Source organism: Gigantopelta aegis, chromosome 12, assembly GCF_016097555.1.
Source record: "Gigantopelta aegis isolate Gae_Host chromosome 12, Gae_host_genome, whole genome shotgun sequence".
Classification (NCBI taxonomy): Eukaryota; Metazoa; Mollusca; class Gastropoda; order Neomphalida; family Peltospiridae; genus Gigantopelta; species Gigantopelta aegis.
The window spans coordinates 44,971,126-44,996,945 of NC_054710.1; the positions used below are offsets into that span (position 1 = coordinate 44,971,126).

General features: G+C 36.0%; 1 protein-coding gene across 1 annotated transcript; it reads left to right on the forward strand.

Annotated features, from left to right (window-relative positions):
- Positions 1-836: 836 nt before the first annotated feature.
- LOC121386909 lies at positions 837-16,715 on the forward strand. Its single transcript, XM_041517950.1, has 7 exons — positions 837-859; positions 4,782-4,879; positions 7,145-7,450; positions 10,198-10,349; positions 11,594-11,777; positions 12,995-13,100; positions 15,764-16,715. The coding sequence occupies exons 2-7, from the start codon at positions 4,825-4,827 to the stop codon at positions 15,822-15,824; spliced, it is 864 nt and encodes a 287-aa protein (XP_041373884.1). The 5' UTR covers positions 837-859; positions 4,782-4,824; the 3' UTR covers positions 15,825-16,715.
- Positions 16,716-25,820: the final 9,105 nt, after the last annotated feature.

Here is a 25,820-nt window from a genome sequence, read left to right on the forward strand (position 1 = left end):
ACGATAACATTTTAACATTATAATGGTATATGCTACCATTTTCCAGTGGCTTCAAAAACACTATTACATATTCCAGAATAATATTTGGCGTGTTTCAGTTCCATTTTAAAGTGAAACATACACATGGCGATTAGTAGTTGAGTTTAACCGGCAAGTTTAAAAAAGCGAGTCAAAATTTGGCAGACATATTTCATAGCACGCCAAACTTCAAAAGGCCAAAAAACTTTCTAACCACTAAATATTTTTCCGTCCGGTTTTCATTCATTTACATCTTTTGGTTCATATTTTTGTTTAAAATAAAGAACTTGACCACATATTTTTTTTTTTTTTTTTCGTTGTTCTACCTACCATAGGCGTCGGAAGATGGCAGCGACGGGGTATGGGGTGGCAATTATTAAATGCGAGTTCATATTGTGCCCCCAGTTTCCGAGTTCGGGGAGCAGTGCCCCCCCCCCCCCCCCCCATCCCCGTTTCCAACGCCTATGTTAATGTAGGTAGTTATAGCTAGACAAACATAGACATATACACAATTCGAGTTCTATAAAATAAAATCGAACTGAAATGCGTGTCTGCGCTTTCTCAAATTGCAAAACAGTACTTTAAAATGTTATTATACCCATCGCATGACTTGTTTGTGAATGAGGGGGTGGTCTCCAAGCGTTACGTAATTTTATCAAAAAGGCATACCGTAGTTACGTTTGGTGCCCTCGGATGGTACCAACTGGTCAAATTTGGCGGCTCAGCTCTTGGACTACCAGCCTCGTTTTGATCTCCCTCGATCTCGTATGGTTCTGACGCAAACAATGATGACGTAATTTTACTACTGCACACGATGTGTGATTTGGGTGCCATATTGAAAGTGAGTAATGTTGTTTTTAGTTATCAAAAGCCAAAATAACAGATGAGAAATAGTGTTTATATTTAAATTAATATTATTACATGTATATTATATATAATGTTCAATTATTTTATGTACTGTACCAAACAACAGCAGATTACTTAATTTACACTGTGGAAGTAGTCCGAATCGGATACGTCCGAACAGTTTCAATTATGCTGTAGGCCTACAGAGCACATTTCAATATTTCAACCGTTTCTCAACCGAAATAGTACAAAAATGGACCCACTAACGAAAAATGTATAAACTACCTACTCCATGAACCTTCAAGACATCAACAACATATCAGCACAGTTGTGTTCATTCTGTATTTTTCAAACAGCACAATATTAAATGGCGCAGGCACAGTTGTCAGTACGGTACGTGTCACAAGCATTTTCTATTGATCTCATTGGTGGCAACAAGGGAATCCCCTTGCCGTAAGTGTATAAGTCTTTCGAGTTACAGTCGTGTTCTTTTAGCTTTTCTTATGCTTTACGCCAAAGCTACGTGTGTTTTGGTTTATTCTACTAAACTTTCGAAGTGCTGTCGTGGCAATCACGTAACACCAAAATATTTACGAATGCTTTGAGTTACACGATCTTTATTGTTAATGAAAATGTTCTCAAACTAATGAAAAACCTCAGAAATGAACGAAAAGCAGACGACATCAAATCGGATGTTGATTGCACGAACCATGCATGAGAAAACAAACTGATCGGTGTTGGGAGCATAACGCAGTTTGGGACGTTTACGATATGCCCCCCCCCCCCCCCCCCCCCCCCCCCCCATAGGTCGTTTTGGTGTGGATGGCGTCGGCGTGTTGTCATATGTTTTGTGGCGCAGAAAAATGTTGGTACGGCATCTTTTTTAAAACCCATAACACATAGAACGAATCAAAACTAAAGTGTGCACTGCTATTGCAACGGTCTCGGACATTTTCATCTTGCCCAGTCTTTCCACGAGGTTTAATCGCATTCACACACAGCTTTCTCACAGCAACATTACTAGGAAATACGTGAAGACTAAATTCATCGGCTTTTGTATTGCTACAGCCGCCAACAACTCACCGTGAAACCATAATAAACACACAAGCAGCAATGAACAATGGCGCTGGCTTGCCACCATCGAAAGGAGTTCCCTTCGTTACGTCATCGGTCAAATCTTACGGAAATTCCCGAAAGGAATTCAGCTGGTTCTTTTTTTCAAGGGAATATTTTTAAAACGAACATATACCGGTATATAATTTAAAATAATAATAATAATAATAATTTTCTAATCATATTAAATAATATGCTGATTGATATATACTGAGCGCAAGTAGAAACTTTACAATCATATTTTTTATCGTAAATTATTTTGGAGGAAATCAGTTGAAATTTGCGTTACATAATGGATGATAAAGGTCTTCCTGATGATACTGCACGGACGGGGCGGAGTGAAAACGCTCATATTGCCTTTCTGCACGTCTAAAGCGCAAAACCTGACAAACACGTGCACAGGGACACGTGATCAACACAGTGAACGCGTATGCCTTCAAATCAATTTACACGTGTATTGTTTAACAGGAAAACACATTAAAATTTCTGGTGACAAATTAGTGACTGAATGCCACGCCTCACAAATGCAGAACGTGAGCGTACTGTGGGTAGGCTGCACGCAGGGCAATCCGTTGCGGCAGTTGCTCGCACACTAGGATGCAGCCGACAGACAATTCATAATCTCAGAACCCGTATGCAACAGACAGGTGTAGTGGCGGATCGTCCGAGGCCAGGCTATCCGCGTGTGACGTCACGCCGAGAGGATGGACAAATCAGATTACGTCATCTCCGTAATCGGTTTGAGACGGCCGCGTCCACAAGCAGACAATTGTTCAGGGGTCGGGTGTCAAAATCCACCATCAGGAATCGACTGCGGACTGCTGGTCTGCGAGCTAGGAGACCATACAAGGGACCCATTTTCACGCCATTTCACCGTCGTCAACGTCTGGAATGGACTCGACGACACGTTAGATGGAATCAGAGACGCTGGAATAACGTTGTCTTTAGTGACGAGTCACGTTTCACACTTAGGTTTGCTGATGGCAGGGTACGGGTGTGGCGTAGACCGCGAGAACGCTATGCGCAGTGTTGTGTTAAGGAGGTCGACAGATTTGGTGGCGGCAGCGTAATGGTTTGGGGTTAATTTTGTTCCCATGGTCGTTCCCGATTGATTGTCGTCCAGGGCAACCTCACTGCCGCACAATACCGTGATCAAGTGTTGACACCGGAACTGCTGCCGTTCATGCAACAGCACGGTCCAGGATTGACATTTCAATATGACAACGCTACACCCTATACAGCGATCTTGACGCGCAGTTTCTTGCGAAACGCCGGTATCAACGTCATGGATTGGCTGACCCGTTCACCAGACCTGAATCGAACACATTTGGGATGAATTGGGAAGACGACTGAGACAGCAGGTCAACCCACCGCAGACCCTTCAAGCTCTTGAGCAGGCACTGATCAACCAATGGCGACGACTTCCGGTACGGATTTTCGATGGCTTAACAACGACACCACCGATGCCGGTCAAGAAAGATCCATGTCAAAATTTTAGGTGCACATTCTAATATTTGAAAGCCTCCATAAGAGCAGTGTTGTTGCAGCCACAGAAGTAGTATCCATCCTTCTCTCTTTTCAGGTATCCAAGGTAGTTATGTACATTATCAAGCTGCATGGTTTTAACAAACAAACAAACAAAAAACCACACAACCCCCCCCCCCCCCCCCACACACACACACACACACACACATAAAACACACACAAAACCCCCAACAACAACGGTATGACACTCGTACACTTTTTATCGGCGTACAGCCTTTGGATTGTTGATACGCGACTTATAGAGTTGTATTAGTACACGTTAACATTATAGGCAGTTGGAATTGGTTTGGTACATTGGAACCTACCGTTGGATACAGAACACAGCCGTCAGTATGTCATATTATTAAAATGAGTTCGCACTTCAGATGTGATGTTTGATCCATCCAAGAGGTTAAGACATTAGATTTAATTATGTACATTTCCTAAAATAGTTTTATATAAAGTAATCAGCAAATTAATTTAATATTTTGACACTTTTATGTAGACTACCAATGGAACTTAAATCTACATGTACAAAGATACATTATGCATAGAGACCAATACACAATCTATGTACACATTTTAAAACATAACCCATCTGTCACTGTACCGTTGACCTAACGACGTATTGTCAAGTATATCAAAGATCTTGGTATGTCAATCCTGTGATGGACGTCACACCTAGCAGACCTGACGATGTATTGTCAAGTATATCAAATATTTGGGGGAAAATAATGCTTTAAACACCAATCTGTACAGATGTTACTGTAGACTTACCACATACCCTTTGTGTAACTGTGGATACCGGTTAGACAAGAGTGTGCATTTTGTTTTCAATGTGAACAAATATGAAGATCAGTCAGGTTCTGTGTAATTATTTACCGCATTTTCACCAAAACAGATTTACAATTACTGTTATATGATGAAACACATTACACGATGCTAATGATAGAGGCATATCGAACACACTATGTATGATTACACGATGCTGATGATAGAGACATATCGAACACACTTTGTATGATTACATGATGTTGATGATAGAGACGCATCGAACACACGATGTATGATTACACGACATCGAACACACTATGTATGATTACACGATGCTGATGATAGAGACCCATCGAACACACTATGTATGATTACACGATGCTGATGATAGAGTCACATCGAACACACTATGTATGATTACACGATGCTAATGATAGAGACACATCAAACACACTTTGTATGATTATATGAATTGATCATGCTCGTCTTCTTCCGGTTTTTTTTAGAATTCCTACCTTTGAAAAGGTAAAAGATACTGTGCTACTGAAAATGTGTTGGACTTTCCTAATGGTGGTACTCGTCTCTGCAAATCATCATGTGCAAGGTTAGTCAAGTAAAACAGATGATGTACACATGTTTTGATTGTTATTAGAATTGTCTGTGGAATAATACACAAAAAATTTAGAAAAATCTATGCAGGCAAAGTTAACTCCCAGTATGCCTTTTAATCCTGAATCTATAGTATAATACGCAAGGCCTTTTAAATCCTGAATCTATAGTATAATACGCAAGGCATTCTTAATCCTGAATCTATAGTGTAATACGCAAGGATTTTTTAATCCTTAATATATATTATAATACGCAAGGCATTTTTAATCCTGAATATATAGTATAATACGCAAGGCCTTTTTAATCCTGAATCTATATTATAATACGCAAGACCTTTTAAATCCTGAATCTATAGTATAATACGCAATGCCTTTTTAATCTGGAATTTATAGTATAATACGCAAGGCCTTTTTAATCCTGAATCTATAGTATAATACGCAAGGCCTTTTTAATCCGGAATCAATAGTATAATACGCAAGGCCTTTTGCATCCGGAATCTATAGTATAATACGCAATGCCTTTTTAATCCGGAATATATAGTATAATACACAAGGCCTTTTTAACAAGTTCTAATCAGGTTTAGTCGACTACTGTACTCACACATCGCCAAAACGCCACCCTAGTTACCAACCTCCCTAACCTCTCTCTGCATGCATCTCAGCTTTTCAAAAGTGCATTTAGAATGAACTGATACTAGCAAGTTATTAAGAAATCCCTACACAGGAGGGGGAGTGGCATTTGTAGACCCTCCCTGTCCAACAGGGGGCGCTGCTGACTTGGGTCCATATCTGAATATGTTTGTAATGGGTCAAATTATGTATTTGCCAAGTTTTATGTTTTTAACCAAAAGTGCATAATTCAGTAAAGTACTGGGTATTAGCTGCCCCACTAAAAGTGGGTGGGGACATGTGTAGATCATCTTTGGCCACCAGAGTGCTCGTCTGACTAGGAATCATATCTGAAAGTGTTGTAATGGTTCAAGGTGTATATATGCCAAGTTTCATATTTTTAACTAAAAGTGAAAAAAAAGTGTCAGCCGCCCCACTAAAACGGGGTGGGAGACATTTGTAGATTCTCCCTGGCCACCAGGAGGTGTTGCTGACTTTGGCCCATATCCGAAAATGCTTGTAATGGGCCAAGGTAAATATGTGCTCAGTGTCATGCTTTTAACCAAAAGTGCACAATTTGTCACCTGTCCCACTACTATACCATCGGGGTTTCTGTCACAGAATATAAAGGGTAAACGTGCGTACCCTAAACTAATGCTATTTATAATTTAATAAGTACATTGAATGCAATGTCTAATTTTACAGATTTCAAACCCACTTTGTAATTATGACCTGCTTTGTTTTTATTACGTACCCACAACTTATTCTCTAGCAGAAAGCCTGGCCGTTGAGGCCGGTATTTGAACACGATTCTAGAGATGGCAGCTTTAATATGAACCACTATGTTGTTTTTATTTAAAGTTCATGAATTAACCTACACTTTATAACTTAAAACATCAGCTTTCCTTTTGACTTATCTTTGCATTACTTTTTTAGCAATGCTATTGCATTCGTCATCGTAGCTTTTCCAACATCAATTTGTCCGGTGTCCATCTGTCTGTCAACTTTTACTTTGAGGTTTATCTTCTTCTGCAGTTTGTTTGGATTAAAATTTAATTTTACAATATGAAAGTCTATATTCTTCTACAGTTTTGATAGGATAATTTTGAAACTTGGTATTATGCTTCTCCGGGGCATTCTGTACAATCTAATAGAGATATTTTGGAAATTTTGAATTTGTGATTTTTAAAATTAAATTTAAACATTTTAAATGTACTTTTAATTATATGGGGTTTTTTTTATTAGGTACTTCTGAAGTGTAGAACAGCAATTCACTGGAACACCTTCCACCAACTAATTAATTAAAAAAACAGCTATAAAAAACATGAATTTAAAGTGAATAAAACTACAGCTTAACATTGACATTTTCTATTTCCTTGGCTTTTCATTCATATACTAAAGTTATTACAATCAGTACAAGTCTACACAGACTAACACAGATAACTAATTTCATAATTGTTTTAATAATAAAACGTTAGTTTACAAACCATAAAATACGTCTCATGCAGTTTTAATTTGATAATTCTTGAACATGACACATGAATTTCTAAGATGTTTTTTGTTTGTGTTTGCAAATTAATAAATGTTCTACTGCTGACAAAATTGAAAATTAAATAGTGGAGCTCTGTGGGACTCGTTTTATTTTCTTTCAGGTTATGCATTCCTTACCATAAACAAGAGTTTGGCAGTAATTGGTCAGTCTTTGGTGTTCGTATATAGAAGTGATGTCAATATAACTGATGCTATAACTTTCAAGTTGAATGACATGGTACAAGGTCGATGTATAAACAAGTATGGACAGTGTGGGTCATTGGAAGGATTTAATATCACAAGACAATCTGCACGTGTCATGACTCTGGAAATTGCTTCATTTAATGAAACAGTACATGCTGGTAAATGGACGGTTTGGGATACATCAAACAATATACATACACTAGAATTATCGAAACCCTTTGCAAGTAAGTAATACAGGTTAATTAGATAACATGTATTGCTATTGAAGGTTAACATACCTCTTTGTATACTTACATAACTAACTTTTGGTGTATTGTCATTCTTAGATTTTTTAAGGTATAGTCAGCAACGCTTTTGCCCGCTACACATATTCACAGTATGAACGGAACTAGTTACTGTATAGCGGATTAATATTGCGACGTGGGGTTTTTTTTCCCGCGAATACGCACCTTAACGCATTTCGCATTCAAATTTCGCGAATGATCGTTGGTTTCTGTAAAAAATAATGCGTGTGAAAATAATGCGTGCGTATAAATTTCATGACAAAATTAATATGCACGCAATTTTTCCCAGATTTACAGTAGTTACTTTTCTTCTAATTCTCCGCAAGCTGAGACTATGTACAGTAAAGATCACTTACTTGCGGTTGAACGTGTTAGTGCAGGTGAATTTGACCATAGTTTTCGTCTTTCTAGTATAAACACAAACTATAATAGAATAGATGTTTAACGAAAAATACATCGGCTATTGGGTGACAAAATATAAATTATCCTTCTGGCAAAAAAGGTCCGTATGCATAGTTAGGGTGATGAGTGAGGTAGCTGAGGAGATACTGGTTTTAACGATGGTTGTAGAGATATAGACGCAATACTTTCTTTAGGATTGTATCCAACATACTTTCCTAACCAAATTTAAATATGCTGACTCCAAAAACATTGGCCACTTGACATATAATGCTTATGTGCTCAAAATAACAAAAACAAAAACACGCCTTAATACTTGGATGCAACACATTTTCGAAACAATAATAGTATCCAGACGTTCATACTATGAAACTCCTAAATTATTCAGATGGACAACATATTTATTTGTATTCAGTAAACCTATATGAGAATAGAAAAGCAAACATCCATATTTAAAAACAGTGTTGATACAAATGTGTTTGCAGGCTTCGGAATTAGAGGCAACCGTCTAAACGAAGTATACGGAGAATTAATTTACGATCTCAGATAGGGAACTGCATTCTTTTTTAACGCCCCTGCGCGTGCTGTAACGTCACCGTGGTGCAGAGATGTAACATTCTCTTTGAGAATGGCCAATACAGCACAAACTTGAAATTTTAAGTAAAAGTCAGTATCTATCTGTGATATTTGTATTTTTGCACAGTTCTTCACACTGTTTTTATTTAAATCTTGAATTCTTATATTGATGTTGATCATCACTTTATTTGTTTGCATTACCATAGTTTGACACCCAATAGCCGATGTATTTTTCGCGCTGGGGTGTCATTAAACATTCATTCATTCATTATTTTTTAACGTATGTTAAATAGTTAAAACAAAAACATAAATACTCTATGCGTAAATGTACATGTTAAGATGAGTTTTTGGAAGATTTTATGTCTTTACCTATCATATACAGGCGCGGATCTAACATTGTATGTCTTTACCTACCATATACAGGCGCGGATCTAACATTTTATGTCTTTACCTATCATATACAGGCGCGGATCTAACATTGTATGTCTTTACCTATCATATACAGGCGTGTATCTAACATTGTATGTCTTTACCTACCACATACAGGCGCGTATCTAACATTTTATGTTTTTACCTACCACATACAGGCGCGGATCTAACATTATATGTCTTTACCTATCATATACAGGCGAGGATCTAACATTGTATGTCTTTACCTACCATATACAGGCGCGGATCTAACATTACTTTAAAATTTATATATTTATTTATTTTTATTTTTATTTAATTTTATTTATTGGTGTGTGTGTGTGGTGTGTGTGTGTGTGTGTGCGCGCGTAATATCAATAAATGGGGATCGATTGGTCAATATAAGTTTGGATTTGATGGATGAGACGGCCATATTGAATCATACCACACATGTTGAGCGCATTTGCGTTGTATGCTGCGATACATTCTTGCATTTATGACAGCAAATAATGCCCTCCATAAGACGTGGATGTCGATTTTATGACAAATGACCATCATTTTATTTTCCGCCATCTTGTTTTTCAACTTTCAACTAAATTTTCAAATTTTCAACATAGATTTTTTATAAATTACATGTATCCACATATATGTTAATGTCAAAAACAAATCCTATAAAGATCGTTGCGATACCAGTTACATACTTTTTATTAGGCGATTTTCCATCATTTTGTTTTTGGCCATTTTGAACTATAGCACGTACTTTCTCAAATGGCCAACATATTTTTTTTAATTTTTATTCAGCATACCAAAATGAATGAATGAATGAATGAATGTTTAACGACACCCCAGCACGAAAAATGCATCGGCTACTGGATGTCAAACTATGGTAAATGCATACCAAAATTAGGTTAAAAATGTATGTTGGACCAAATCCTGTATTTTCAGGGGACGAGCCGGATGTAATGAGCATATGCACCAATCCCTGTGTGTTATTTAGTAGTTTCCACAAAAGAAAAGCATTTTGTTTTGTGTTACGTTTTGTTTTTATAGTTATAACTTAAAATTGATGTTGATGATGGGTAATAAACAGAATATTAAATTTGCTACCAATTTGCATTAAATGTATGTCACTCGTGAAATAATTTTCGTCATTCACTAAATTAATCCCATGCCAATTGAAACTTGTTTCACTCTGGGCATAAACACAAAGACAAAATGGAAGTTTGTTTAATATCCTATACATTTTCCTCTAGCTAATTGTAATAATTATACTGACAATATCATTTCTTTTCTTATTGTTTTAGCTGTGGTTAACACATCTCTGATTGACATTGCTAGTGCATGTCCAGTTCAAACAGACATTGATTCTTTGCATTATTTTACTGTGAACATAACGACTGGCTGTGCTTATCCTATTGTGAACATCTCATGGTTTTCTACTGGCAACAATAATAAGGTATATGGGTGAAACGTAAAGAAACAACCCCATTGACTTTTCATATTTATGGATATAAAAGCAATTATTTGTCAGTTCCAGTTATTTACCATTTTTCTGATCAAGTGTCATCTCTAGATGTAAATTATGTGAAAAAAGTAGGATACTTCTCTTCACAACAGTTACAAAATAAATGGATATATTGCATTCTGAAGATCGATAAACATGTACTCAAATGTCTATCTACTTCAATAAAAACCTGTTAAAGAAAGAAGAGAGAATATGTGTAAATTATGAACGTTTGTAATTTGTCTTAAAGAAAGTGTTGTTTCTGCAAAAGCAGACTGATTGTTTTTTAAAATGTTTACATCTATCCTGCAAACCAATGTGCTCATAATGTTTTTGTATACATATCTGCATATCTGATGCTAGCCTCAAATGTCATTATTGTAACAAACCGTGTGACTTCACCAATTAGTTGATCTTTGCTATAAGTCAAGTCCCTAATTTAATTGAAGCTCTGAAAACGTAATTGCTGTATTGACCTAAGAATAGTACAGTATGTTTTACAAATGAGAATCACGAATTGTTAATACTAGTATATGTGTGACATTTGAAAAAAAGAAAAAGAAAAAAGAGCTCCGGTTTCGCACATTGTGTGATTTGGATGTAGAACATGGGTGGGTTTTTTCTATGTCTGAATTCTTCAATGTACGTTTTCAAAATTTGTGGAACTGCAAATTAAATATTTATATTTATAGTCCACATAGTCACTATTCAGACTGGAATGATCGGAAACAACCTGCTTTAGCATATAACCTGTTTTTGCATATTTATGTAGGTTCTTCTGTAGTTATTATTGTGTGCATATCTCCAATACAACTATTATAATTGAAAATATATGTATTATTTGTACGTCTGAGCACTTAGCAAGAGATAGTGTATATTAAACAGCAGCTAAGGGGTTTTGGCTATCAGGTGTGGGTGATACTACAACATGTTAGAGTGCCAGAACAGATTAGTGCTCAATATGTCATACTAGCTTGCACTAAGAAAGCACGTACAAGATAAGTGGTTTAGGTTCTGTATAAATAAGCAATGAATTGAAACAAAACATTGCAATTCAGTAGTGTACATCATCTTGTTGATCAAAAGATGAATAACTCATTTTTAAATTATCCACATATAATGAATGGGTTCTGGCAGTAAACCGTGATATATTGCTAAAAGGGCATTGAATTTCAAATCTCTTGACTTAATTCCAGACACTAGAGCCAGTTATTACCTCTGATGCTGTTGGGTGTGCTGCTCCCCAAGTGAAGACTATTGCTGAACTAAAACTGAATCATTTAACTCTACAAGGCAGAGTTAATCTCACAGCAAACATGATTCATCCATCTTTTGACAATGCAGTTTATGACACATGGATTTGTGTCACTGATTTTCCAGGTTAGCAAATATCATATATATTCATGACAACCAGTGTATTATCCTTTAGACTTGTTAAATTTTTGACAAAACCCCCCAAAAAAACAACAACAAACACACACACATTGAATTGGCACAAGTCTATAACTACTCACATACATGTATTTTATAAATACATAAAATAATATGCTCGTGTTTTTTGTTATATTGTTTTTGTTGGGTTTTAGGTTGTTGTTTTTTTGTTGTTGTTGTTGTTGTTTTGGGGGAGGGGGATGGGGAGGTGTTGTTTTTTGGTTTTGTTTAGGTTATGTTTTAAATATTTTAGTGCAGTTATTGTTTTGTAAAATTATTTAAATTAAACCAGATATGACAAAATGTTAATGTTGCTTTTAATTCTTCCAACCTGCCATTGCCAACAAAGAACGACTCATATGTAAATATTGGTGTGCAAAATACATATTGTCTTGGGGGATGACGAGAGTAATGGAAATATTTATAACACAAGCTGGGTTTTTAAAACGTTTTATTCACTATATGCTATTTTTAATACTGCTTTGTTATATTTTATCCTCTTATGTACTGACGTTCATGGTCAGCCTTCACCGGTAGACTCTCGGTAGACTGTTGCACTGTCAAAACAGTATTCAAACTCTTCGGGCTACTGTCGTTTATGATAAGTACAGCTAGAGTAATTCAGCTAAGAAAAAATAATTATATTTGGAGGAGGTTTTAGCATTTTTGACTAGGCTATAAATGACTAAGATCACAATATTTATTTATATATTGCTACCAACAATCAATGCACACACACACACACACACACACACACACACACACACACACACACACACACACCTACACACATATGTATATATATAATCATGTGTGAATGCAAGGCAAGTGTGCTGGAGGTGTACAAACCTTATATACTTGACAACAATATTATTGGTAGTATATCGTAATCTGTGCTCCCTCCATCTCAGTCAGTCCCCTCCCCCCACCAATGTCGACTTGCTTTTGCCTATATGTGACTGTGTGTATGTATGTATGTATGTATGCATGCATTTTTGCGTGTGTATGTGTGAGCCCTGAGTGCATAACAACTGTCTGATTGTATAAAGGGCCTTTCTACTGAATAAACTATGTCTGGCTCTCTCAAACGGTGGTTAGGTGAAAACATTATAGCAGTGTCATGGAATGTTAACGCTGTGTTAACTGATAGTGTTGTATATTTTCAGATGTTCCAGAGAGCATGTCTGCATTAAGTGCAGGTGCTATATCCGGAATTGTGATCGCTGTTTTACTTGCTGTTGCTATTCCTACTGTTTGGATAGTTTATAAGAGGTATTTAAATAATATCTATCTATGTGTGTATATATGTATGTGTGTGTATGTATGTATGTATGTATGAATGTTGTATGTGTGTATATATATATATATATATATATATATATATATATATATATTATATATTCATTTATATATTTATTTATCCCGCAATCACTGTATACATTGGCAAGATATGATGACTAGATAAATCTCTATATTTTTGGTCACTGACCAAAATATAAGTCACGTGACATAAGCCCAACTCGACTCGAGTATTTCAGAGTAGATTTTCAATAAACATACTCTTTAAATCATTTGTTGAAGTGCCGTAAATACAAATAACTATAAGTTTTGCGATAGCAATACAAAACTTGTATATTTATTTATAAATTAGAGTTTAGAAACTTTGTTTAATGTGGCAGAATGTAGCGAGTGTCTTACAATAATGACGTCATACATCTTATATGACGTCATACGACAAAAGCCTTGCTAGGTTGACAATACTGGATTTGCGTACACAAAATTGGAATAAATAATAATTTTCCGAATATTCCTATAGAATTGCAGGTTAAAAGAAATAACTGGTTACTGTCTTAAGATATCGGCTTTATCCTGCTCATGTCGAATGCAGCTCGGCAGAGCCTAGCTGCATTCGCCATTCTAACCTTCGCAGGATAAAGCCGATATCTTAAGACAGTAACCAGTTATTCCCTATATATATATATATATATATATATATATATGAATACAATTTTTATTGTGCGAGCCTCTGGCGAGCAGTAGACCTGCTTGAACTGATTAATCCAATGTGCTTTGTTAACTTCATAGCTTGGATTTGATTTCCAAATTAACAAAAATTGTGTATCAAAATGAAATCGCAAAAGCTGATCCAGTAATGATTTCGTAAAGGGAGAGGAGATCCAAATAAATTACAAAACGTTCATTGGTGTAGCCATAATTATACGCCCATCTATGATCTATAATAGTATTATGGTATGGCACTGTCCGTCCGTCCGTTCGTCCGTACGTCTGTGTGTTAACGTGTTCTTGTGTGGACCATATGTTACATACATGTGCATACAGGACCATCAAACCTCATATGTAGGAACAACTTGCGATGGCGGTGTGTCAATGTGACCTTCTTTTCACGGACTACTGCACTAACAGTAAATCCTTGTCTAGATCATATCTTGCATGCAGATGCATACAGGACCAACAGACCACATATAGGAACAATTTGAGTTTGAGCCATCATTTTGTCATGCCGTTGTAACTTATTGTGATGCTTTTGATGAATAGTTTGTGATATTTATGGTTACATAGAAAGTGCTTGAGTAATAATTTGAGGAATATCTTTCCTTTATCGTTGAAGCAGATAGTGTTTCTTGCTGTGTTTTTTCTTTTATTATTTTCGGATGTCATTCCACCGTTCACAGCCTGGATGAATTGAAGTTTTCACATAGTTGCTAGCCTTCAGAGCTTTGTTTTAAGATGCAACTTCTGGTGGCTGGAGCATAACGATGATATTATTTTGTTTGTGGAGACTTCAGACATTTTGTATTTCACTGCTGATGTCGAATATTATTGAACCTAAAGAACTGAGATTTTCCTTGTATGTTATGCTTGCTTGCTGCATATATATATATATATATATATATATATATATATATATATATATATATATATATATATATATATATATATAATACAATAATGAATGTGTGCCCGTTGTGAACAAATATTGGCATTATATCAACTTCAAATATGCATTTACGATTTTTATGCGTGCTTGCAAAGAAATGGCGTAGTTTTTGTACATTACGCTTGCTTGATATAGATATGAAACAATATACGAACGTACGCCAGTTAGGAACATTATATGCCTAGTGAACTGATTTTGGCATCAAACAAAAATGTATTCTAATATATTTATATTTTAGTTTAGTTTAGTTTTTAAATTCTGGTCATTCGTAAACATAACTGAAACACGTCATTCATCTAACAGCGAAATTTATGTTCATTAAGTTGTAGGAGAGAATTGCACATTATGTGTAATAAAAACTCTCTCTCTCTCTCTCTCTCTCTCTCTCTCTCTCTCTCTCTCTCTCTCTCTCTCTCTCTCTCTCTCTCTCTCTCTCTCTCTCTCTCTCTCTCTCGTTTTGTTATCTAAATTTCAAATGTTTTTTCAAACTGAATTTACCTTGAATGTATCTGTCCTCTGCATATGCACTCTCATATCAACTTTGTGAAAGAAGAAAGCTTATCATCTCATTTGCGTTATGTCACGTTCTACCTTCTCCAATAGATACTTCATATATTAATTCGGTGGAGGAATAATATAGGTGAATGTAATTCATGATTATAGACATCACTGCCAGTATTGAAAAAAATGCACCAACACAATAAATATAACTGTTTCCTTTAAAAGAAAATATGTGAGAATAAAAGTTAGTCACAGCAATACTGTATGAAAGATGTTTTAGTATACTACGTATTACCAAGTTTATGTCACTCGTGAAATAAGTTTTGTTCGCCATTCACTAAGAACAGACACTTGGTAAATAATGTACTATCCACTATATACTTTCAATTACTTAGTTGTTTTAATTACACTAAAAGACATATTACAATTTTATGTCATATAACTTGGATAAAACATGGATTATATGTATTTACAGGAAAATAAAGAAGAAAGCTGAAGATGTGCAGAACGAAGATAATAAAGAAGACCAAAATTAAAAATAACTATAGTTCGTTTGTATTGAATGGTAACTGGTGACTTGTCCTGTAACTGTATAAAGAATACGGTTGAAATTCACATACAAAAACACATTGTTAGTCTTAAACCCAGAGGAACTCTCATAACATTTTAAGAAAAAACTACCAAAACAACATTCTGTCTAAATAATCAAAAATAGCTGCTTAAAACTATTAACTCTATAGATTAAATCTCATTTTTAATACGGGGGGGAGGGGGGGGGGGGGATGAAGGGAAAATGCTGGAACAGCGAAGGTAGGCAATTTTACTTGACTTATTGCTTCTAATCATTAAATCAGTAAATGAACATCAACGGCAGAAGTGCATGTGCACGTCCAGCTGCTTTGCACTGGCAATTTCATTAATTGTTTTCATCTATGTATCAAAAAGATGGCTGTACCTTGGAATTTAAACAGACAGTCCTGAATTTTGTACCATTATAACATGTTTTTCACTAACAGTTGATATGGTCAAATGATAAATGACAAATAGACATGTAACTGTATAATGAATAATGTACAAATTAGAGAGTGCCTTCCAATAATTTTATATGTACAAAAAATATATATTAGAATGTAAAATAATAACAATAAAAATTACTGCAACAATCATTAGATGACATACAATAGATATACAGACAGTGGTATTCTAAAGAAGAAAATGTATTTAATATGCAATTCTAATCACCAAAGATATTATGTTAGTCGGAAACATCTTGCAGTAAACTCAGGACAGTTACTCAGTTTATTTAATACCTGTATGCTAAGAAATGATAATATATAATAACAAGAAGAAGAAGAAGAAATAAATATATAAATAAATTTAAGCTAGTAGGTATGGGACAAAACTTAACTATATGTTTTAACATTATACATTATAGAGTTAAATGAACAGACCCTAGTTTCAGACCATGAAAATGCACACTAAGTTTAGTTAATCTACAAACCTGTAGCACATTTGGATAAAGTTACACTTGAGTGAAACATGAGTTTGTGACTGAAACTCAACTACATAACTTTGTTTTAAAAAAAATATAAGAAATGCAGGATGACCAAAAACACTTCGAATGTACGCAAATGAATAATCTAACCAATAAAATCTAAGTAAAATATTATTTCAGTTGTCAAAAACGGCTCTAATAGTAAAAAATATATAGTGTTTAAAACCTTGGGTATGTCCTTTTAATGCCAGTTCATGCAAACGTGCTATACAAATTACACGATCCAAAAAATAACCTGTGCATAAATAACACGGGAATATCAGAAATGTAAAGTGCTTGCATTATATGCACAGATTCACGTTCAGTATTACTAGATTGCTGTCCTATCACGTCGTAACAAATCTTATGTAATCCATGTAACTACACATTTTTGTAAGTTAACTTTCTACAGCTAGAAACGTGTGACAGAGTCAGATGAGATGCACAAATACATCAAACTTGTCGTAAACACCCACCCAACGCAGTATTGATAATCATTCTGTCTGTGGTCCTCTAAAGGTTCTCAAACATTTTGTTCTGCTAATAACTTAAATAGTTCTTGCTGTAATTAGTATGGGCATATTGCAAAATGTATAATGCAAGAAGTTAATTTGTGTGGAAGTTACAACTTTGGATAATGCATCTACAAGATGTTTTACGAGTTTTAATGTTAACTTGTTGTGTTGTAGTATTTTATTTTATTATATTTTATTTCTTTTAATTTTAATTTCAGTTTTTTATTTTATTTTTTATTAATTTATTATATTATAATTTTTTTGTATTTAATTTGTATTTTAGTTTGTGTACTTCCGTAAATAAAACCTTTCAGTACAGTTCTATATATTTTCAAGTCTATTCATTCTGTTTGATTGTTTTGTTGTTGGGTTTGGGGTTTTGTTTTGGGGGATGGGGGGTGGGGGGGGGGGGGGGTGTTGTTGTTTTGTGCATAGCAGGTTTCGTCTCTAAATGTCGATGATTAATACATTATTGTGATCCAGTGCTGTCGGTAATCAAAACAAAGCATCTGAAAATACTTACAAAATATGTTCGAAACTTTATTCTAAAAGAAGGATGCTTATTCTAATACTTCACGTCGTTTTAATGTTTCCATTACGTACACTATGTAATACAAATTACACCACCATTCATCAGAACACCATATGAGTTAACTGTTGCTCTTTTTTTCTATTAGCCAGAAGTAATTTTAATATAGAATTTACTGTAATTTCTATAAAACTGAAGTAGCCTTAATTAGAAATTAATACGTGCAATGTCGTCTTCTGATATTTGAATACAACTTGACAAAACTTTGTCTTCTTCTGATTTTAACTTTACTTTATTACTTTATTAAAGGTGATATCAGTTATAACGTTTCTGACTAGTTTATGCATTTCAAAGCACTAAATTCAAATGTGTTTATTCAACTATAATGCCTCAGTACATCTATTTTGCTCATTTGCAAACATGGCAAATACATTCAAGTTTACCTATTATATATACATTAAAGTGTCCATACTATATATGAATGGGCGCACACATGCCACTGCTAGTGTACAGTGAATAGTTCTAGTTTCCACAATGATTGAACACTTGGCATACATTTAAGTTTTCAAATATATATGAATGGTTACATGTCACTATTAGCTAGATAGTTCATGGTTACGTATTCTTGAGCTGAACTTTAGGTGTTTTACGTTTTATATTGTTCTACTTTGTGAGCTGGCCCTGGGAGCCAAGGGGTTTTTTTTTCTCATTTCATTCAACTTTATATAAATCCATTGATACGTTTTCTTTTGCTTATCACATTAAGTATAGATATTTAACCCACGTGCTATGTAAGTGTGACCAGAAAGGTGTTAATATTCATAAAATGGTATCAAACTGCACTGTACAGTACCTACTACACGAATAAACATTGCCGCAAGCAAAACGAATGTTTTTTTCTCTTTTGTTAGAATGAGTACTTTACAAGAAATGAAAAAAAGAATCTACATTTGTTTTTGAATATTTGGGTGTAACCGTGGTAAACAAAGAAGAGGTTAATGTATGCTATTGTCCAATAGCTGTATACGACCCCAAACCCACTCGCACCCCATTAAATCATGACGAGCTACCCCTAGACAACAAATGAGCAACAAATAAAAAGTATCCGGCAAATCCAGGTTCCCCAATAAATTGGTCTATGGCTCCCGGACTAGCTGCAGTATTTTACCTTTCATTGTTTCTTTAACTAAATAGTGTTTTAAAATATACATTTCACTATGTATCATATATTCTACATGCACACTAAAATTGAAGAGAATTTCATTACGTATATCAGTTGCTTTCTTAATGTATATAGGTAGATGTTTTAGGGTTAAGTATTCTTTAGACGGACAAGGGTTTGTTTTATATTATTTTCTCATTTTATATTATTTTGTAAACTTGTTAATGCATTTTTTTGCGTATCCCATTAAGTGCAGACATTTAATAAACGTGCTGTGTTAAGTGACCACGAAGGTGTTAATATTCATAAACGTATGGAAATGGACTGTAGGGTACCTACCCAGTGTATAATCATTGACACAAGCAAACTAATTATTTTAGTATGTGGACTATTTCTCTTTCCAGCCAGTGCACCACTAGTATTTCAAACGCCGTGGAATTTGCTATCTTGTCTTATGTGATGATGCATATAAAATATCCCTTGCTACTAATGAAAAATGTTGGGTTTCCTCTCTAAGACTATATTTCAGAATCACCAAATGTTTGACATCTAATAGCCGATGATTAATAAATCAATGTGCAAACAATAACTTTTAACTACTAAAAATGGTGAAACATCTACATTTTGGCGTAACCTTGGTTAATATCTAGAATTGCCAAAGGTATGCAAACGCTATAACATTTGCCAATGTTTGTTTTATGTCTATCCTGTTTGAGTTCGCAATGGGTTGTTCCGGAACGTGGTACAATGATCATCTGACTCATTCTACACATAGTATTATTTCGAAAATTTTAAAATGTTCAACTTTTTTATGCACAGAAAAACCCCAGTAAATTTCTTTTTCTAGTTTTGATACGATATTTTTGATAATCAGAACAGTGTTTCTCAGAGGCAGTCTTCACACACTAATGGAGTGAGATTTTCGAAACATTGAATTTATGAATTTCATTAATGTTTCTTTAATTTATATTCAGATTTGAAAGTCTATCTTGTCAAATAGTTTTGAAAGGATACTTTATTCTCCACAAACTACTGGAGACATTTAAGAATTTTGTTTATTTGTTTATTAAATAATTTAAATTCAACATGTGAAAGTCTATATGTTCCTTGAATTGTGATTGGATAGTTGTGAAACGTAATACTAGGATTCAAAAACTAACAGAATAACATTTTAGAAGATTCGACTTTTAAAATAATTCTCATTAATTGTATGTTTCAGTGTGTTACCTCTTGTTTCTTCAAATAAAGCCTGATTTTCAATAGTGTTTGTCTTTGTTTATAAGTTACCAAGCAAGCAACTGACTCTTTATTTAAATATTAAAATTATTTAAGGCTGGAGTCGTAACGAACAGCACATTTTGTGAGCTCTAACAATGAAAATAGTTTTAATCAGCAGTTACAGAATTATGAAACGACTAATGTCAAAATAGTTGTAGGCGGTCAGACTGACTTTTGCCAGAATTAAATACAAATGTCCTAATATGGATAATGTATTAGCATTACTGCCAAACAACTATATAGCGTTTAATAGTATTAAACATTTTACATTGAAAAGTTTATGAATTATCATCTACTAATGACAAACATTTAAAATTGAATAGTGGAGCTCTCCAGAATAACATACCTGTTGTTTGTTTAACCAGTTTATCTTAATGGTGCTTGTATTTTATATAGATCTTCCAACAAACAAGCTAATATTAGCTTTAGATTAAGATGGTTTACGATTGTTACTCGTTCTATTGCCGTTGTATGTTTCAGTGTGTTACCTCTTGTTTCTTCAAATAAAGCCTGATTTTCAATGGTGTTTGTCTTTGTTTATGAAGTTACCAAGCAAGCAACTGACTCTTTATTTAGATAGTTTTAATGCTGGAGTGTCTTTAAACATTAATTCATTTGTTTTGTTTAAAGTGGTGTAATCAGCATTGGCTTCGGACAAAATAAATACAGCATAATGTAATATACAGTAAAAACCTATTAAAACAGGACCCTCACTAAACCAGAATTCCATCAAAACCGAACTTATTTCATGGTTCCGTGTTCTACGCATTAAGCACTGAAATTAACCTCTACTCCCAATGATATGACATATGGTGTAGAAGACGTATTTATCTGAAGGTCCGCAATCTTTCTATAATTAATTTGGAAGACTTCAATGAGAAAACCGGCTGAAAATTGCAGTTCATTTGTTGGTTGGTATAATTATTGGTGTGTGTAGATAAAACATTTATGTCGCCAAGAAATAAAAAAGAGGACAGAAAGTACAGGTGAAACAAGATGGCTGTCACATTTACGCTCGTGCGCGACGGAGTCGTAACGAACAGCACATTTTGTGAGCTCTAACAATGAAATTAGTTTTAATCAGCAGTTACAAAATTATGAGACGACTAATGTCAAAACAGTAGTAGGCGTACGGGCTCCCATTTTTGTAAGGGGTCAGACTGACTTTTGCCAGAATGAAACAAAAATGCCCTAATATGGATAATATATATATATATATATATATATATATATATATATATATATATATATATACTTAACCAAAAAAGTTTAGCGAGTTTTTGTAAATGACTTGCTTGCAAATAAATTAAAATAAAGTGATAAAACTTGGTAATATGTTAGTTGCATATGCCCTGTCGCTTTGGGTAATGAAAAGAACACCATTTGTTATATCGCACGCCGCTATGTGTACTGCACATGCAAACGCTGTGCGCTCGTGCTGTCGCAGAAGCGCGTGCAATACGGATGTATTGAAATCACATTTTGATGCACTGAACCAACATTATCCAAAAACAAAAGGAAGAATTTATCCTGTTATAATGGGTCGCCGTCCAGGCTTAACGGAAAATGAACGTCATGAAGTAATGGGACGGCTTAACGCTGGCCAACGCGTACACGACGTCGCTCAGTACTTTCGTGTTCATGACAGTACCATATCACGACTCCGACAACGCGTACACCAAACTGGGCAAGTGCGAGATCGACCACGTTCTGGTAGACCACGATTAACTACTCCAAGGTAAGATAGGTATTTAGTGACGTCATCTCGACGTCACAGGTTCGAAAGTGCTCCTCGTTTAGCCCGTACTTAGCAGCAAACCACAGGCACTAGAATTCATGCTCAAACTGTCCGTAACCGTCTCCATGCTGCTGGATTACAAGCACGTCGCCCTGTTGTTGGTGTTCCCCTGACAGCGCGTCACATTCAGGAACGTCTGAGATGGGCCAGAATACACCAACACTGGCGACGCAGACAATGGGATCAGACATTATTCACAGACGCAGTGAGACGAATCCAGGTTTTGTGTTCAGTTTGCGGATGGTAGGCGTCGTGTATGGAGGCGACGGGGAGAAAGATATGATGCAGACAACGTCATTCAGTATGACCGATATGGCGGTGGCAGCGTCATGGTCTGGGCCGGCATTCATGGTGAAGGTAAAACAGATCTCGTTTTCATTCACGGAAACATGACTGCTCAACGTTACTGCGACGAGATCATTACACCAGTGGTCATTCCATTCCTGCAGCAGCATCCTGGCTTTCTGTTTCAACATGATACCGCTAGGCTAACCACTAATCTTCTTGAGCGGAACCACATCCAAGTGTTGAACTGGCCACCAAAGTCTCCTGACTTGTCCCCAATTGAGCATGCATGGGACCTACTGGGCCGTAGGGTACGCGAAAACCATCCTCATATCCTTAATGTCCATGACCTACAAATTGCTCTGAACCGGGAATGGAACGCAGTTACTGTTCCTGAGATTAATGGTCTCATTAGAAGCATGAGACGACGATGTACTGCTGTCATCAATGCCGCTGGTGCACACACACATTATTGAGCCTCTCTCAACATTTTGGTAGATGTACCCCTCCGTTTCATCCGTTGACATTAAAGTGACGACGTTGACACCGTGATAACGTGTTACTGCTGGCTATATTCAGAAATGCTATATCAATGAAATAATGTGTACAAATAAATTCAACATCCAATCCGGTTGTCTGTATTTTATATCTTGTACGTAATTGCTAAACTTATTTGGCACAGTATATATAATTTGAAATAACGTAACTGAGCAGGAAGCGTTCTTTTCAGGGTCTTAGAAGAGTTAAGGTCCAATTAAAATCCAGATATAACAAGATACTAGATAACACTAGAAATTCAAATTAAAACACAACACAGAAGTTGGAGAATAAACACTTATGTCACAAAACACAAATAAAGCAAATGGTTGACATTGAATTGATCGATCGCGTTATTTTCGCGACGCGTGTTATTGTCCAAGTATTGTGTCTGGTAGTATACACTGCTCATTTACAGTGTATTGGAACTGCACTGGCCATGTGCAAATCCACTCAGATTTCGTCTGGGGTGGGGTGTCGGTCTGGTACACAGGAAACGTTATCGAACCACACGAGGTCCAAGGTCTAATATCCTAGTGAAGCTAACAAGGAGAGAAGGCAACACCTTGTTGGTGCCCGTAGTAAAGCCGTTGTCCCTGTGGGTCCACTCCGAGAACATTTTTGAGTATCTGGTGGGAATTAAACATCAACAGAAGTACCGTTCTGGGTCAAACATCCAACAAGAGAGTGGTGACGGTCTTCAACAACTGGAGTACATCAAAATCACCGCTGAGGAGTGACAGCGATACTGCGAGTTCCCTGGATGCCTTATGGATGTCTCGCCGCGCCTTACACCTGCATCTACCTCCAGTTCCTGTCCCGCTCCTCCGTCAAAGCTCACCACGAGCTGTCGTGAGAATTCAGGGAAACCTCAACCTGTAATCTCTCATCCAAAACACTAGAATACACTTAAGTTCACAATCCAAGAATGCACTAATTCCACAATTCTGGAATACACTAGCACGATTATAGAATACACTAAGTTCACAATCCTAGAATACCAATGGCGATGAGGTAGTCATTGCTGCTGATGACTGACACTGAGACATTACAAAGGACAACAAAGTAAGGGGTTCCCAGATGCTAACATATTTCAAAACAATATCACATATACACGCTGAACATCTACTATGCTATGCGTCTTAAGCTGTGTTATTCTGCGTCCCATGCGTTAACAAAGCGTTCCGTGTTGCGTCCCATGCGTTAACACTGCGTTGTTGCTGCGTCCCTTGCGTTAACACTGCGTTGTTATGCGTCCCTTGCGTTAGCACTGCGTTAAGCTGCATTCCTTGCGTTACGCTGCGTCCCTTGCGCTGTGCTGCGTTCCTTGCGTTAGCATTGCGTTGTGCTGCGTTTCTTGCGTTAACACCGCGTTCCGTGCGTTATGCTGCGTTGTGTTGCGTCCCTTGCATTCTGGTCTCCACTCTGCTGTTGTTGTTTCCAGTCTTCGGAGCTGGGTAAAAACCTCAAGCCCCCGTTATGTAACAGCGTTACGTTTCGTTTTATATACCCCCAACCCGGGTAAATGACGTCATGTTACATGACGTCGGCTAACATTACGTCATTATTTTCCGAGTTCCTCCGATTACACAATTGGCAGCCGACGTCGAAATGCAAAACCCGGAATTCACAATTAAAACCCATCTTTAATTTTAATGTTTCATATTTCTTAATTTATAGTCTACAATTTAATGTGGAGATGCAGTTCTCTTTAAGTTTATCAAGACAAGAATAGTTTATTCTTTATAGAGGGTTCCCGGCTCCGACGGATTACCCACAGTGCCTTGCGGTCGGCCATATTGGTAGGCAGCTGAGCGTATCGTGATCTTTTTATCGTCATTGTTTACAAGCTATTGTCCGTTTTCATTTCTTTATCTGAACATAATGCCTACAACGTGTGCCATTGTTGATTGTAATTCACGGAGCGGAAAAGATAACAGCAGGTTTTATCGACTGCCTAAAGTCCTAATTCATCAGGGTGAAGATACTAAAGAGAGAAGTGAGCGAAGGAAGAGGTCTTGGCTTGCAAGTATAAATCGTCAGGAATTGACAAAGAAAGCTGTGGAAAATTGTAGAGTTTGTTCCAGGCATTTTATTAGTGGTACGTTTTTATGTTTTTAAAAACTGAATAATCATTATAATGCGCATTCGTGTGTCACTGGGGGTGGGGTGAAACAAGCAGGTTATTTTTAAAGCCACACACACGCACCTCTACAACACATTTAAATATTTACAATTTTCTGTAGAGATTATTTAATTTTTTTATAAATAAAAAATTGTTTTAAGCTGGAATTAACTGTGTGTGTGGACAGACTTGTATATTTTCCAATACATAATGTATGAGTGTATGTTATTCAGTTATTTAAGAGCAAATATACATGTATGCATGTTAGGAATATTTGGAAGTCTTACTGGAAAGATTTCCCCACATACATGTACATATATTTATCAGTCTCTCATATTATGTCTTTTTTTTTTTTTTTTAGGAAAGCCATCAACTTTTCTATGATGAAACCAATCCAGATTGGGTGTCTTCTTTAAACCTGGGTTACAAGCAGCGTATCTCAACTGATCCGGGCCAAAGATACAGTAGGTTACAAAACCGAAAAGAAACCAAACGGACTAGGGCAGCTGCTTTAACTCTTCTGGATCTGAACGCGTTATTTGAAGAGGGGGGAGCTGTTTCCAGTACAGATACCGAACCTGAGGTAGATAACCAAACGGAGGATGCCCATATGTCTGACCCTGAAAAGCTTAGAGTAGCAACAGCAGAAATTGTGGTGCTTAAGAAAGAAAATGAAAAACTGCGCGAGGAAATTAAAACTTTAGAGAAAGTGGTATTTAAATTGAAGTCCCATAAACCAGAAGATTTGGAAAATGATGATGACAAGGTC

Coding starts and splice junctions, on each gene's coding strand:
- LOC121386909 (XM_041517950.1), top strand. CDS start 4,825: ATGTGTTGGACTTTCCTAATGGTGGTACTCGTCTCTGCAAATCATCAT. Junction 7,451..10,197: donor ATTATCGAAACCCTTTGCAA/GTAAGTAATACA, acceptor TTATTGTTTTAG/CTGTGGTTAACACATCTCTG. Junction 11,778..12,994: donor TTGTGTCACTGATTTTCCAG/GTTAGCAAATAT, acceptor GTATATTTTCAG/ATGTTCCAGAGAGCATGTCT.